Source organism: Mustela nivalis (assembly GCF_964662115.1).
Source record: "Mustela nivalis genome assembly, chromosome: 1".
Classification (NCBI taxonomy): domain Eukaryota; kingdom Metazoa; phylum Chordata; class Mammalia; order Carnivora; family Mustelidae; genus Mustela; species Mustela nivalis.
The window spans coordinates 211,569,170-211,585,461 of record NC_139020.1 but is presented as its reverse complement, the minus strand read 5'-3'; the positions used below and the strand labels follow the sequence as shown (position 1 = coordinate 211,585,461).

The following is a 16,292-nucleotide window of genomic DNA, read 5'->3' as shown; positions in this document are numbered from 1 at the left end:
TGCCTCATGAATGCAACAAAACTAAGATAAGGAGCAAATCACTAGGTGCGTGTTTGGACTTGCTAAACTAGGGTTTTGTTGGAGGGGGTTGCCGTGTTTGTGCTGGCTCTTACAAAGATTCTTCTAATATGAACAAGAAGAAAATTTCAGGACACCATGCTAATGGGACCAACCAAGAATTTCATCAGCCACGTAGATGAGTGTAATTATGTTGGGTGACCCTATCTCTAAGTCCAAGAATACGGATATGTTGTTTTCCCAAAACGGTAAGCTGAGAAGTGATACCTTAATAGGGAACCAGGTCTATCCATAGAGACAGTAGTGCAGTGGGATACACTCTCCCACAGTCTGGCCTTCAACTCTCTAAGAATTTCACCCACTAAAGGAACCTACTCAACGTCGGATCCATTTTCTTGATGTAGACAGAAGTTGGCGCCACTCTCCATTACATGATTTTCTGCACTGAACATTGTCAAGATTTCCAAATTCATTCTTTGAGGCACTTTAATATGATCCATTCTAATGTAACACACTATTTAAGTTGCCCAAGTGAAAAGAGAACTAAGGGGCTTTGCATTTTGCCAACTGCCCAGTCAACGCCCTCAGCCTTCTCAGGCACTCACGAAGCTCCTTAAGAAAGTGGAGCTCAAGATAAGAAGTGATGTACTTCCTTCTTCGTTAGCTTAAGAAGCTACTGGACTGGGTAAGAAACAAGACATTTTCATCTTGTGGGTAAGAGCTGGTTAGGTCTTTCAAGAGAAAACAGAAAATGTTTCATGTGTGTTCTTGGGTCTAGAAAAACATCTGGTACTGTAAAAGTGTTCAAGGGGATCCTGTTATATGCCTTTTTGCTTTGTTTCTGAGAGGGGCTGTATGGGCATCATTTTCCAGCTTCTGCTTGGGCAATGTGTGTATTATGTGGTGCAGAACATACTGAAATGCTTTGGGATTCTTGACAGAGATGATGAGTTGTGTATTAAGGAACTTAATGTGAATCAAAGTACGGGCAGACCTTGTTTTACTATATTTTGCTTTATTGTACTTCACAGAAATGGCATTTCTTTTTCTTTTTTCTTTTCTTTTTTTTTATAAATTGAAGATTGGCATCAAGCAAATCTACTGGCACTATTTGTCTGAAACCATTGGCTCACTTCCTGTCTCTGTGTCACCTTTGGGTTATTGTGATATTTCACATTTTTCATTATTATTATGTTGTTTGGTGATTTGTGATTAGGGATATGACTCTCTGAAAGCTCAGATAGTGGTTAGCATTTTTCACTCATGAAGCAACTTTTCATTAGAGGAAGTACCTTTTGTTGAAACTTGATGCTATTGCATACTTGATAGATCACAGTGTAATGTAAACATATTTTTTATACGCACTGAGAAACCAAAACATGTATCTGACTTGCCACCGTGAGGGAGTTTGGATCCAATCCTGCAATATCTCTGAGATATGTCTGTGATAAAGTTTCAAGAAACAGAGTCTGAAGCAAACATAGTATAGAACCAATTTGTGGTTAAAAATGAAGAAAATAAGACCTAGAAAGATGAATAGGTTTATCCAGGTTGCATGGTGAATTGACAAGCTTGTCACACATCACATGCCTCACCTCCATGAGAAACACATCAGCCCAACTAAATGCATTCATTGTATTATTATTGTATGTTTTATTTATGGCCAAAGTGACCTAATGTACATGTCAGTGTTCCTCCAGCTGCTGTGACCCACTAGTGGGGAGCAGAGTCATGAAACCAACTTGATGAGTAATAACCAGTATTTTAAAATAAATTTAAGATGCAATCATCATACAATGTCAAATGCAGCAGATTGATTTGTGAAACTTGGTTGAGTTCTGTCTCTGTCTGATGGAATACATGGATCTCAGTCAAAAATCTCTCCACGTCAGCATTGCTAGAAATGTAAAGAAAGCCAGACGCAGAAAGACAAATGCTGTATGATCTCACTTACATGTGGAGCTCCAGTACTCACGTTCATGGAAGCAGAAGGTAGAATGGTGGTTGCCAGGGGTTAGGGAGAATGGGAAGTGATGGTCAAAGGGTACAAAACTTTAATTACTCAAGATAAATAAGTTCTGGAGATGTACAATTCTACGTGGCGCCCATAGCTAATAATACTGTAATTGTCTACTTTAAATTCGCTGAGAGGATAGATCTTATGTTAAATATTCTTACTGCATGCACGCACACAACTAACCACAGAGGGGCAGGAGGAAACTTTGGGAGGTGATAGATATCTTTATGGCCGTGATGGTGGTGATGGTTTCATGAGTGTGTACTTATGTCCAAATTCATTGAGTTGTACACATTAAACATGGACAGCTTTTTACCTGCCAATCATACCTCAGTAAAGTTATTTTAAAAAGTGAAAAGACCAAATCAGCATTGCTAGAGGTCTTGGCAGTTCTGGAAAACATTATCACCTCTTCCATGTAAAACACTTATTTTAGTTAAACCAGTTTCCAAAGAGGCCTCCAAAAAGATTCATCCTCATCTACATCCAAAACTAATGTTGGGGGCGCCTGGGTGGCTCAGTGGGTTAAAGCCTCTGCCTTTAGCTCAGGTCATGATATCAGGGTCCTGGGATCGAGCCCCGCATCGGGCTCTCTGCTCAGCAGGGAGCACTCCTTCTCCTCTCTCTCTGCTGCTTCTCTGCCAACTTGTGACCTCTGTCTGTCAAATAAATAAAAATCTTAAAAAAAACCCCAAAAAACTAATGATGTACTGTACGGTGACTAATATAATAATAATAATAAAAAGAATCATCCTCATCTAGACACAATTTTGATTTTGGGTTTTTTATTTTTTAAAGATTTTATTTATTTATTTGACAGAGAGAGTTCACAAGCAGGCAGAGAGGCAGGCAGAGAGAAAGGAGGAAGCAGGCTCCCTGCTGAGCAGAGAGCCCAATTTGGAACTCGATCCCAGGACCCTGAGATCATGACCCGAGCCAAAGGCAGCGGCTTAACCCACTGAGCCACCCAGGTGCCCCTTGATTTTGCTTTTGTAAAAATTTTTAAAGTTATCTCTAAACCCAAAGTGGGGCTTTATCTCACTACCCTGAGATCATGACTCACATACTCTACCTACTGAGCCTGCCAGGAGCCCCAGACACAATTTCTTTACAGTGTATTCTGTAGTAGGTTTTTGGAAGGGAAGAGAACTAAGAATGAAACAGGGAAATGGATGTTGAGAGAAGGGAGTGGACCCAGGAAGTGATCAAGTATCAGTCCTCAAAGATGCTTACGTACAGAATTTGACTTACAATTAGGTGGTATTGTCCATTGCTGTAAGCAATGTGGCCCACTGGTTCTGCATTTGGGGAAAAAGTAGAATTGAGTATCTCTAGATAGAGCTCAGGGTTTTCAGTTCCCCACCGTCTTCCTTGCTTCCCCAAAATGGCCCCACTTATTCTTATTACATGTTTTGCACTTAAGAGGTATTAGGGCTTGGGATCTTGGTGCAAGGGTTATACGGAGGCTTTGGACTCAGCCTGAATTTTCTAAGTCTTAGCTTTCCTTTTTGCTAGCAGCATCGGCTGGAGCAAGTGACAGAATCTCTTTAGGTGTCGACTTTGTCATTTGTAAAGTGGGAAGATGTTATTCGATCTACATTATAAGGTGGTTGTGAGCTTTCAGTGAAACAATAGTGTCGGAGCACTTAGTAAGGGACTGGACCTACCATAGCAGTTCCATGAATGTTTTTAGGAAGTGAGAACAGAAGGCTTAGAGAAGGATCTGTAGCAAAATTTGATTTACATGCTAGACGCCAATACCTAATATGTGACTAGGCTGTTCAGGCCAACAGAGGTAAGAGTTTTTTTTATGGGATAGGCCTTCTCAGGCCACTACTTTGTTTTGGGGGGAGCTTCACAGGACCCTGTTAATTCTCATCACCACTTGATAGTGGGTCAGTCAGTCCTTAATACACAAAGTCATGGCTATAACCAGAGTCAGGAAAGAGGCATGGGAGACCTCCATCACTACCACCATGACCACCAACATCTTCACCACCACCATGACCACCATAAGCACTACCATCATCAACATTATGATGTTATTATCACAGGCACCACCATCACTACTATCACTGTCATCACCAAAACCACTCCCTCCACTGGCCCCACTACCCTTTATAGTACTTACACCATTACTGGCATCACCATCATTGCCATCACTTCCACCTTCACCAACACCATCACATCCATCACCACTACCATCATCATACCCTGTCCCCATGACAGTTAACTTTATTCAGCACTTGTCACATGCCAGGCAGGTGCCACGAGGTCGTCTTCACTGCACCAGCACCAACGTTATTAGAAGATATATGCTCTTTCTTTCTTCCTTTTTTTTTTTTAAGATTTTATTTATTTATTTTAAATTTTTTTTTAAATTTATTTGACAGACAGAGATCACAGGTAGGCAGAGAGGCAGGCAGAGAGAGAGGAAGGAAAGCAGGTTCCCTGCTGAGCAGAGAGCCCGATGCGGGGCTCGATCCCAGGACTCTGGGATCATGACCTGAGCTAAAGGCAGAGGCTTTAACCCACTGAGCCACCCAGGCGCCCCTATTTATTTATTTATTTGACAGAGAGAGAGAGAGAAGGAGAGAGAGAGAGAGAGACCACAAGTAGGCAGAGGGACAGGCAGACAGAGAGGGGGAAGCAGGCTCTCCACTGAGCAGAGAGCCCGATGCGGGGCTCGATCCCAGGACCTGGGATCATGACCTGAACCAAAGGCAGAGGCTTAAGCTATTGAGCCACCCAGGCGCCCTGGTATATGCTCTTTCTTAGCGCCATTTTGCAGAATGAGAAAACAGGCCCAGAGACAAAGTCCCCACCTTAGAGTGACTGAACTGGTAGCTGCCGATTTGCAATCCAAACTTGGGTTTTCCTGGGCACTGAGTCTCATATAACTGCTTATAGCCAATAGCTAACTGTGGGTGAAGGGTTGCAAGAATCGCCCCACAGGCGGACCCCTAAGGATTCCAAACTCAGAGATCAAAGCAGAACCTACACATCAAAGTGGGGGCATGGAGAAAGGAAGGACCTGCCAAGAGAATTCATTTTTCATCCATTTAGTTTCCTCTTCTCTGAAACTACCTTATTGCTGTTATTATTTTCTTATTGCTAAAGTCACATATAACATATAGAGCTAGTTAAATAAAAAGAAATTTGAGGGGCACCTGGGTGGCTCAGTTGGTTAAATGGCTGCCTTCAGCTCAGGTCATGATCCTGAGGTCCTGAGGTCCTGGGATCAAGCGAGCCCTGCATTGGGCTCTCTGCTCAGCGGGGAGCCTGCTTTTCCCTCTCCCTCTGCCCACCTCTCTGCCTGATTGTGACCTCTATCTCTGTGTCAAATAAATTTTTTTAAAAACCTTAAAAAACTAAATTTGAATCACTCACAATGCCATTCTTCTATTAACATTTACAGAATCTCCTCTAAACGTCAGATCACGTATTTTGCTCTATTACCTGCCTTTATCCTAACGCTAGATTACAGTTACCTCCCATGTTATGTTAGTAGCCTCCTACAGCATGTTTTTCATTTATAATATGTGATTACTGGCGTTACACATCTTTAAATGTGGCCTTTCTTACATTTTATTCAAGACAGCATTTTACCTTTACATGCTCCCACTTACATTTTATGAAACTATCCAGATGCTTCCGTTATATCTTCCCCATTGGTGCCTTCACTGGCACCACATTTGATGGTTTAACAGATTTGAGGGCATGTAGTCTTTGCTAATGTGCACTAGAGGTCTTTTTTTTTTTTTTTTTTAATTTTTATTTTTATTTTTATTTATTTTTTATTTTTTTTATTTTTTTTTATTTTTTTTTGCACTAGAGGTCTTATCCTAAATCTTAATTGCTCCTGGCATTACCTGAGGACAGTGCTTTTTGCATTTCAAAATGATAGCCACAGAGCAAACACTAACAACTTAAAGCCTTCTTTGAAAGGCTCTTTTTCAGTGATGGGCCTCACTGCCATTGTTTTCTCTGGGAGGGGACTTGGGTTTTGAACATGAACTACCTTCACTTCAAAATTCAAATGGCATCCAAATGTGAGATGTGAAGTCTCCTTGCTCCTGCTTCCCAGCAGCTCAGTTTTGAAAGGCAACAGGTGGCTTCCAGGAATATTTCATGCAAATGCAAAATCGTAATATGGATATATGTGCGTATGCCTTTATATGTTTGTGCTTAGGTGTGTATGACATACATAACATAACTGTATAGAGAACAGCCAAACCCACATAATTGTATAGAGAACAGCTCGCATTTGTGCATAGTTTCCCTGCTGTGTAAATGTATTATAAATATATGTATGCATATTTCTGATTGTGTATAATGTGCTAATGTCTTCTTTATTAACTCCCCGTCTTACACAAATGCTAGCACACATACTTCTGCCCCTTGGTATCTATCTATCTACTGAATGAACAATATATCTTAGGATAATCTCCTCTTTTTTATTATAGGACTTCTCAAACATACACAGATGTAGTGACAATGGCATCAGGAACCCCATAGACCCTCCACTCAGTTTTAGCAACCATCAACACCTGTCCAAACTTGGATCAAATGTGTTCCCACTTGCTCCCCAAACCATTCCCTCACTCCAATTATTTTGACATAAATTCTGCATAGTGTACGATTTTGCCTGCAAAATTTTAGTGTCTATCTCCAAAATACCAGGACTCTGTTTGTAGCCATTTTATCATACCTACAGCTTCCTCTGGAGCAACCATCTGAGTGGACAGATAAGGAAACGGAAGTTGAATTATCATGTTCACGAGAATAAACAACCATTTCTTTTTCTTTTTTTTAAGATTTTATTTATTTATTTGGCAGACAGAGATCCCAAGTAGGCAGAGAGGCAGGCAGAGAGAGAGAGAGAGAGGAAGGGAAGAAAGCTCCCTGCTGAGCAGAGAGCCCGATGTGGGGCTCAATCCCAGGACCCTGAGATCATGACCCGAGCCAAAGGCAGAGGCTTAACCCACTGAGCCACCCAGGCGCCCCTGGACAACCATTTCTTTAACGTTGTCATGATGCCAGGCTTCAAACGTTTAAAAAAATTATGTTTGATTTGGGATCCAGTAAGACACTGCAGTTGCAACCAACCAACTGTATTTCTGTGTCTTTTTAAATCTAGGTCTCCCCTATGTTTTTCACCCCTTACGTTTTTTGAGGAGGGTGAAGAAATTGGATAGTTTGTCCTGTGGAATTCTTCACAGTCCAAATCTTGGCGGTTGCGATCGACAGGAAGTTTAAATTCCAGCAGGATATTTGTTCTGTTAGGGTACGGAGTCGACCACCCCTCAGTTAGACAGAGAACACTCTCGATAAAGCAAGTCACACAGTGAGGTTTATTTCCAGCTAGCTGGGGTCCAAGTATCCGCCCGGTGCTGCGGGTTTCAACAAGGACCCTGAGCACTCAAAGCCAAGGGTTTATATAGCATTTTCAAGGCACTTCTCCATGGCTACATACATATCTTGTGCCCCACTTTGACAGTTTTTAACTTTTGCCACCCCAGCATCACCCTGGCGCCATCCTGGCGGTTAAGTGAGATTTAGGTTTAGAAGAAATTTAACTTTATTTACATTTCCTTCTGTAAGGTTATATGGTGGGGAGGGTGACCTTAGGCCTTGAGGAATTGAGCCACTTGTCTCTGGAAATTGGGCCATTGAAGAGATAGCCTTTTTGTTGTAAATCACCAGGACATTTGCAAACCAAGGGAGACTCCTGTCTTGCAGGATTGTGATCTCTGCAAGTTAATTATTTGTTTTTCTTTAACATCTGGTCCCTGTGGCCTAACGGCCCTGGTGGTATATGATTAAGTTGTTTCTTAGGTTTTAGCTACTTTCTCTTATCTCAAGTTACGTGTGCCATGTGGGCTGGTTAGGGATGCTCTGTAAAATGGCTTCCCAGCCTTCAGGATGGCCATTGTTTTGCTAACCCACTCTTACGGTGCAAGGTGCCAGCTTTTGCTTTGCCAAGATGGCTGTACTTATGTCAGGGCTAGACTCGAGGTGGGTACAGCCTTGTTTTTCTTGGCCTTCACACTTGGAGCTGGTTTCTGGGACTTGTTTTTAAGTCCCGTGGGGGAAGGGGAGCAGGGACAGTAAAATAGGTCCTTACAGTTCCTGTGGCTGGGTTGCAAGCTTCTTTCCTAGAATCTACTCTCCTTCGATCCTCCTCTCCTGGAGGTAACTCCCCAGAAGTGGGTCAAAAGATCGGCCGAATTAAAGGGTTTTGAGAAGCGTTAGCCACCTGGCCTCCAAAGTCTCTGTGACCCAACGAAATTGACTTTCATGGGGCTTCTTCATTCCAGACATCCTTGCCACGTCCTGCTTGAGAGAGCTTCTCAGATTGGTGCCCTGATATCTCAGTGCTATGGGAAGCAGGTGCCTGCCCCTGCTCTCAGGTAAGTGCCCATGAGCCCAGCATCCTAGTTTGGATTGCTCCCCCCCCCCCCCAGTTTGGGCACTCTGTGCTGAAGTGATTGTGTGCACCAGTCCTATTAGAAACTCTCACGCTGAGTCTCTTAATTGGTCTCCCCAAGCAGAGCTGAGACAAAGACTTGGGTGTATGTAGTTTATTTGGGAAGGGATCCCAGGAGGCCCAAGGAAGGGAGTGGAGGTTGCCAGACCAGGAGGAGACAAGAGCCGATGAGGGGTGTGTTAATGAAGAGTTACTCTGTGGGTAAGTGGCACTCAGGCCTGTTGGGGCACCTCTAAGAGAGAATGCCTTATGTGCTTTAGCAAGGCTGGGAGGCGGGGTTATTTACCCTGGGTCCTCATCCCTTGCTGCTGGATAGCTACTCTCGCATAACTCCCAAATATTTTGGGCTTGCCCTCCACAGTCTGCAGAAAATGCCCTCTGACAGAAAGATAGCTATTTGCATGCGTGGGAACCCCCTCTGGGGAAGTCGAAAGGGGATACTTGAAGGACCTGCTACACTGGTCAGACTACCTAGAGGGGCCATGTTTGGAGTATTACAGTTTAGTGGTTAAATAACCCGGATCCACCCACCGTTCTACTCTGGGATTTTGGTTCTTCAAAGCAATACACAAACACCACAAGAGGACTCAAATACAGTTTAAGGCAGGTTTGGGAAGGAGATCTTATTAGCAAGCATGTGATGTCCAGTACTCTGTGTCAGGGATGGGCAAACTTTTTCTATAAAAGGAGAGATAATTACTGTTGTCAGCACTGTGGGTATTTGGTCTCTCCCTAAACTCACCGACTCTGTCTGCACTGCCATGTAACAGCAGCCCCAGGCCTTCTCAGACTGATGGGCATCTCTGTGTTCCAGTAAAACTCGATTTATACACATAGGAATTTGAGTTTCATATCATTTTCACGTACCATGACATTTTGATTGTTTTTAGCCATGTAAAAACTGAAAACCATTCTTAACTCACAGGCCATATAAAAACTAGTCCTGGTCTGCGTTTGGCCTGAGGGCAATGGTTTCCTGACCCTTGCCCCATAGGAATCAAATATTTCTTTTTGCGAAGAGAGCATTCGCAGGGAAAGTACTGATATTTGAGCATTTTTTGACTTAAAGACATGGCCATGTCCTGTGATTCAGCCCAATACCATGAGTCCTTTAAGGTGATGAGTACCCATAATACGGAGCCTAGTAAATATTACAGAGGACGTAGGAAAAGCAGGTGTTGACCTGTTCAGGGGACTTGTCCTGTTCTGCGATAATCCAAACGAGCCATAGGCAGATTTCTTACTCCTCCTCGTTCCATGTGATTCGAATCCAAATTACCTCGATTTTACTTGTCATACTTAAGCCACTTGGGGGCTGGTGTTAGCTATGAAAGTAGATGCCTCCAGAGAGAGAGAGCGCGCGCAAGCATGCATGAGTCATGGCAGGTGGGTAGGGATAGAGGGGAAAGGAAAAGGAGAGAGAACCTGAAGCCCATCCCGTGGTGAGCGGGGAGCTCTAGTGGGGCTCCATCTCACAACCAGGAGATCATGATTGGAGCCCAAACCAAGAGCCCAATGTTCAACCGACAGTGCCACCTAAGCACCACCCTAGATGCCTCCCAAGCACCCCAGCACAACCTGCTTGCAATGAAAGGGATGCAGGAAAATCCGTCTTTCAAGTGCCTGGTTATTTGCCACCTATGGACCTTGAGGAAGTGATATTAGGAAGTGTGTAGGGAAGTTTTCCGTAGGTCTGATTTCATCCCAGACTTTAATATAAAGCTTTATCTAAAAACGTGGGAGACATTTTTAGATCATTCTACAAAATGGACCATGCCCCAAACAGGCTCATCCTTTCCAAATTCGCCGCGGTTTTGGACTCCAGGATTTTTATGGTCTGTGCTATTCAGATCCCCTCTTACTCCAGAAAAAACATGGGTTTTTAGCAGTCAGACCTGTCCTGTGCAGGACGACAGCCACCAACCACCTGTGGCTCCTGAGCACTCCAAATTAGGCCAGCCACCGTGGAGATCAGCGGCACATGCAAAATTCCTACTTGGTTTCAAAGACTATCTTACACACAGAAGGGATCGTAAAATATTTTATGAATAATTTGTCAGATATTTAATGCGGGTTGAAAGGATCCCCTCTTGGCTCTATCGGGTTAACCGTAGTGAACCTAATTCCCCCTGTTTTTCTTTGCCTTTAAAAAAAAATGTGGCTACCAGAAATTTTAAAAGGACCCATGTGGCTTGTACTTTGTCGCCATCGGACAGGGTGGGGTAGAGGTCTGGACAGGGCCAGAAAGACCACGGCATAGGAAGGAGGCTGGCACTTGACCTTTTGGTACTAGATTTGGAGAAAAGGAGCTTTCTGAGCCCCTGGTTTTTCAGAAATTGGGACACACAGCTTGTGATACTGTGATTTATAATAAGAAATACATATTTAGGCTTTGTCCCCACCCCCAACCCGCACACAGCTCTTAGAACCCTTGGATTTCCCGTTTCCCAAGGAGAGAGTGATAAAGGTGTCTTCTGTTATGGTCATGAGGCGATTTGAGAAACTCACCGCTGGTCAGGGGTTAGGGGCGGGGCTGGGAGAGGAGCCAATCCTGTATTTGAAGGCTGGACCTTTCCGGAGGAGCTGGAGACCGAATTCCGGGCCCAGGGCCAAAGATCTAATCAACCCTGGGGGTGCGCGAGGTAGCCTGCTGAGGCCGGGGAAGGCTGGTCTGCTGGGGTCGGTGAAGCTGGAGGCCTGGGGAGAGTGGCCACCTCTAGAGGGAGGGCATGGAGGTTCTGCGCCCTCCCCAGCGCCTGGCCCCGCCCCTCACCCGCCTCAGGTGTTCCCACATGATACCTTTTCCTAATAAACCAGCAATCTGGTAACCGAACTGTTTCCCTGGAGTCCTGAGTTGCTCTAGCAAAGTAATGCAACTCAAGGAGGTGGTGATAACCTAGGCTTTCCATGGCTTCTAAAGTTGGAAGTAGGCTCGTGGGAGGGAGCCCGTAACCTGTGCGACCTGATACTGTCTCCAGGTAGATGGGGTTGGAATGGAGTTAAATTGTAGGACACCCAGCTGGTGTCAGGGCACTGATTGTTGGTGTGAAGAACACCTCTCCTGGAGTCCCCCTCCCCCCATCCCAGCTTGAAATTGGGTGCAGACCCTCTTACAGCTGCAGCCAGATGGCCCCGGCATGCTTCAGCAGTAGATGCCCCCTGGGACTCGGGTGTTTGTAGCCTGCTTGGAAGGACCTGTGGTGAAGTTAGCTCACGTGTGCCCCGGCAGTGGGAGACGAAACCCCTAACCCCCTGGGCTTCGGCCAAGCTGAACTGTCCTCTTCTCGCTGTGCCAGGTCTCAGCATCCTGCTGGCTTTGTCAGGATCAGATACCAAGAATTCTGGAGGTGAGTTTACTTACAACCAAATGCCAGGGAAAGGAAATTAGGATCTGGCAACCTGCTGGGGAGGAGGGGTGGGGAAGAGGCCCTTTCCAAGGGAGATTACATGAATCTCTTCCGCCTTCTTCTACCTTTTCTTTGCAGCTCCCAAGCACTGCTTGCCCTTCTCCATCATCGCCGCCATTTATGTAGCCTTTGCACCAGGCTCCATGCCAAGCAAATTCTGCACGTATCCCATTCAGTCCTGGCATTCCTGCAGAGAAGGTCTGGACAGTATTCTCACTTGACCAGCAGTGCTCTAGGGAGGTAGCTGGCTCAAGGTTGCACAGCTGGTGGATGGTGGATTCTGTCCTTTCTTTCCCAGAGCCTGTGTTAAGTCATGGCAGGAGATACTTTTATTTTTACCCCACGTCTTGGGTTGGGTGTCCCCCAGAAGCACACCCTGAGAAAAGGACCTGAGAGCAACTCATTTATCTGGGAAGTGATCCTGGGAAGTTCCAGATGAGAGTAGGAAATACCTGGGAAGGTGAGGAGCCCTAAGGGTCCATTGTCAAGCAGTTGAGGGGGGGAGGGGACATAGTAAAGAGCATGCCCTCCAGCACCCCGGCAAGAGGGCAAGAGTCCCCACCTTGAGCAAGGAAGCTGTTATTTTCTTATTTATCTTTTTAAACTTCCGGTAAAATATACATAACCTAAAATTCACCATTGTAATCATTTCTCCGTGCACAGCCTCAAACATGTTCACACTGCTGTATAACCATCCCCACCATCCGGAACATGTTTCAAACTCTTGCCAGACTGACATTATTCCCCCCAAGAAGCAGCCGTCCCCCATTCCCCTCCCACCAGTACGTTCCTCTTTAGGAATCTGACTCCTCTAGCAGCTTCCTGTAAGTGGCATCAAACAGTAATTCTCCTTTTGCGACTGCTTTATTTGTACACCTTAATGTCTTCAGAGTTCACCCGTGTGGTGGCAGGTGTTGGAGTTTCCTTCTTTCTTAAAGCTGACTAATACTCCCGTGTATGGAGGGACCACATTGTGTTTATTCATCTGTCAATGGACACTGGGGGTGTTCCTACCTTTGGGCTACTGTGAATAATGCTACCATGAAGATGGGTGTGCAAATATCTCTTCAAAACCCTGCTTTCAGTTCTTCGGGCTATATACCCAAAAGTGGTATATGGTATTTCTAATAAAAAAAGAAAATTGTTAAGACGTGCCAGGCTGCTTTCCACAATATGTGCACCATTTTACATGCCTACCAGCCACGCACAGGGTTACAGTTCCTCCACGTCTTGCCAATACTTGTTTTCTTTTTTTTTTTTCCTGATAATAAAAAGCCCCACCTAATCCGTCATTGATTGAGGGAACTGCTCCACTGCTAGCACACCATGTGGTGAGCACAGAGAACTCTGGTGGCCAGAGAAAGCCCTCAGGGAAAGACACACAGGTGCTGACAGCTGGAAGTTCTACCGTTGAGCAGAAGTGGTGTCGGTGGCAGAGGCTCGATGTGGGTGGGGCAGGCACACAAGCATGTGTCTGGCAGTGGGAGGGGTGCATGGTAGAGGCCAACAGAGCCTGTACCTAAATGAGCTCTCTTCCTAAAAGAGCACTTTTCTGACTACAGCATCTGGGACATCGTATGTACTCAAGGAATGTTTCTTGAATGAATGAGTAAATTAATGAAAGAATCCTGTGTTCCCTGCAGCTTTCTGTCCCATGTGCCCTGAAAATTCCAGCTGTTTCAACAGCACCCACTGTGCTTGTAATGATGGATTTCAGTCTCTGTCTGGGAGGAGCCACATCAAGCCCCACGAGAAATGTGAAGGTAGAGACTCCTGAGATCTGGAATGGGGTCGGGGGCATGTGTGGGGTACTAGTGAGGCAAAGATGCAATTGTACTACGAGACAGAACATATCAGAGCTGTCTCAGTGCCCTTAGAGAAGTCCCTATTCCTTGTGTCCCCCTCGCTCTCCCTGAAGCTTGTTTGATGTCTTTAGAGGAAGGTAGAGCTCCCAGGACCCTTGAAGTTTCAAGCATTGATTTTGTTGGTCTATCTGAGAATCCCACAAGAGTGCGGACCATGTCTGTTTTGTTCATTACTGTAAGCCAAAGACAGAGAATATGTCACATAACAGAGGCCCAATAAAAAAGTGTTGTCCAAGAGAAGAAATTAGTAACTTACTATCTTGACAGACATCTTCCGTGATCTGACCCCAACTTAGATCTTGACACAATATCTTCTATGATTTGGTCTCAACTACTCGTCCAAGAGAACAAACGAATAACTTACTATTTTCACACTCAGTATCTTCCATGATCTGACCCCGACTCTATTGCAGTTTCCCTTAGCACTACTCCCCTCTACTCCAGCCAAAATCCTTTCTCATTTCCACAAATTCTAAAGGTCCATTTGACTGCCAAGGAGAAAAACCACTCCAGAATATTTGATTGGTGGAATTGTGTAAAATCAGAAGGCAAAGCAGACCATGGTAAATGACTTAGGATTTATTTTCTTTGATCGTGGCAAAATATAGATAACATAAAATTTACCAGTTTAACCATTTTTGTGTGCAGCCCAGTGGCATCAAGCACACTCACACTGCTGTGTAGTCATCCCCAACATCTGTCTCCAGAACTTTCCCCAAACTGAGACTTCTGTCCCCTTGAAGCACTGACTGCCTGTCCCCTACCCCACTTCTGGCTCCCACCATCTACTCTGTCTGTGGACGTGACTCCTCTAGGGACCTCCTATAAGTGGAATCATACAATATTGGATGTATCTATTTTTGAAACTTTTTAAAAGAGTTTAGGAAATTCTCTATTACCCCTTCACCAAATGCCCCAAAGGTTCATCAACAACATGGCCACACTACAATGATGAAAGCTAGGGAACTGATATTTATATAAGGATGTTAAACAAAAACAGACTTTTTTCCCAGTTTTATTTTTTTCCCCAATGCTCCCCCCTTTTTTTTCTGCTTCAAGAATTATTTCAGGGTCCCATTTAGTTGCCATGCTCCTGAGTCAGCAATCTGTCTTTTCTGGTCCTCTGTGAGACACCAGACATGCCCTTTTGCACTTTGCTTTTTTCACTTAACAGTACATCCCAGAAATTATTCCAAATCACCCAGAAACCTTCCCTTACTCTTCAATGTAGCTGTGTGGGTGAAGCATAGTTTATTCAACCTTCTCTTGCATGGGGACAATTTACTTGAATCCCTGGGCTTTTTCCAGTTTTGTGGGAGATGTGTCTTTAGAGTAGAGTCCTAGTGCTGTGAATCGTTTTAAGACTGATGATTCATGAACTTGTACTCCTGACGCAAATAATACATTATATGTTAATAAAAAAAAAGAAAAAACAAGCTGAAGTAGAGTCCTGAGGGTGAGGTGCGTTAGTTAAAAGGTAAATCCATATGTAGCTTGCTTAGCTATCCCAAATTTAATTCTAGAAAATTTGTACCAATTGGCATTCTCACCGGCAATGCATAAAAGCACCTGTCTCCCCACAGCCTTCCTGGCAAAACATGTTGTCAGAACTCCAGTCTACTTGGTGGGAAATGGTATGTCAGTAGATTTTTTGTGATTTACTCTAAATGATGAAAAAATTTTCTTATTAACATATAATGTATTATTTGCTCCAAGGGTAAAGTTCTGTGAATCATCAGGCTTTCACATTTTACAGCATTCACCATAGCACATATCCTCCCCAATGTCCATTAGCAAGCCACCTTATCCCTACCCCCCACCCCTCAACAACCCTTAGGTTGTTTCATGAGATTAAGAGTCTATTGGAGTGCCTGGGTGGCTTAGTGGGTTAAGCCTCTGCCTCTGCTCAGGTCATGATCTCAGGATCCTGGGATGGAGCCCTGCATCAGGCTCTCTGCTCGGCAGGGAGCCTGCTTCCCCCTCCCTCCCCCCTTCCCGCACATGCCTCTCTGCCTACTTGTGATCTCTCTCTCTCTCTCTCTCTGTCAAATAAACAAATAAAATCTTTTTAAAAAGGAGTCTTTTATGGTTTGTCTCCTTCCCAATCCCATCTTGTTTTGTTTTTTCCCTCCCTACCCACCAGGACTCCCCACCCTGCCTCTCAAATTCCTCATATCAGAGAAAGCATATGATAATTGTCTTTTACTGATTGATTTATTTTGCTTAGCATAATACCCTCTAGTTCCACCCACATCATTGCAAATGGCAAGATTTTGTTTCTTTTGATGGCGCATAGTATTCCATTGTGTGTGTGTGTGTGTGTGTGTGTGTGTGTGTGTGTGTGTAATATCTTCTTTATCCATTCATCTATTGATGGACATCTAGGCTCTTTCCATAGTTTGGCTATTGTGGACATTGCTGTATAAACATGCGGGTGCACGTGCCCCTTTGGTGATCCAAAAGGGATCTTTGGTGTATCTTTAGGGTGAATACCC

At 44.4% G+C, this 16,292-nt stretch overlaps 1 protein-coding gene across 2 annotated transcripts in view; it reads left to right on the top strand.

Moving 5' to 3' along the window:
- Positions 1–501: 501 nt before the first annotated feature.
- The window catches only part of LOC309847630 (putative adhesion G protein-coupled receptor E4P), a 48,000-nt gene continuing 32,209 nt past the window's right edge, over positions 502–16,292 (top strand). Inside the window, exons 1-4 of one of the 2 annotated variants that reach the window (XM_082698184.1) lie at positions 588–703; positions 8,356–8,448; positions 11,822–11,872; positions 13,576–13,695. In XM_082698184.1, coding sequence (XP_082554310.1) covers positions 8,418–8,448; positions 11,822–11,872; positions 13,576–13,695 — 202 coding nt within the window. In that variant the 5' untranslated portion in view covers positions 588–703; positions 8,356–8,417. Of the gene's footprint in view, positions 704–8,355; positions 8,449–11,821; positions 11,873–13,575; positions 13,696–16,292 lie in introns of both variants that reach the window. The other variant, XM_082698185.1, reaches the window with a different exon arrangement.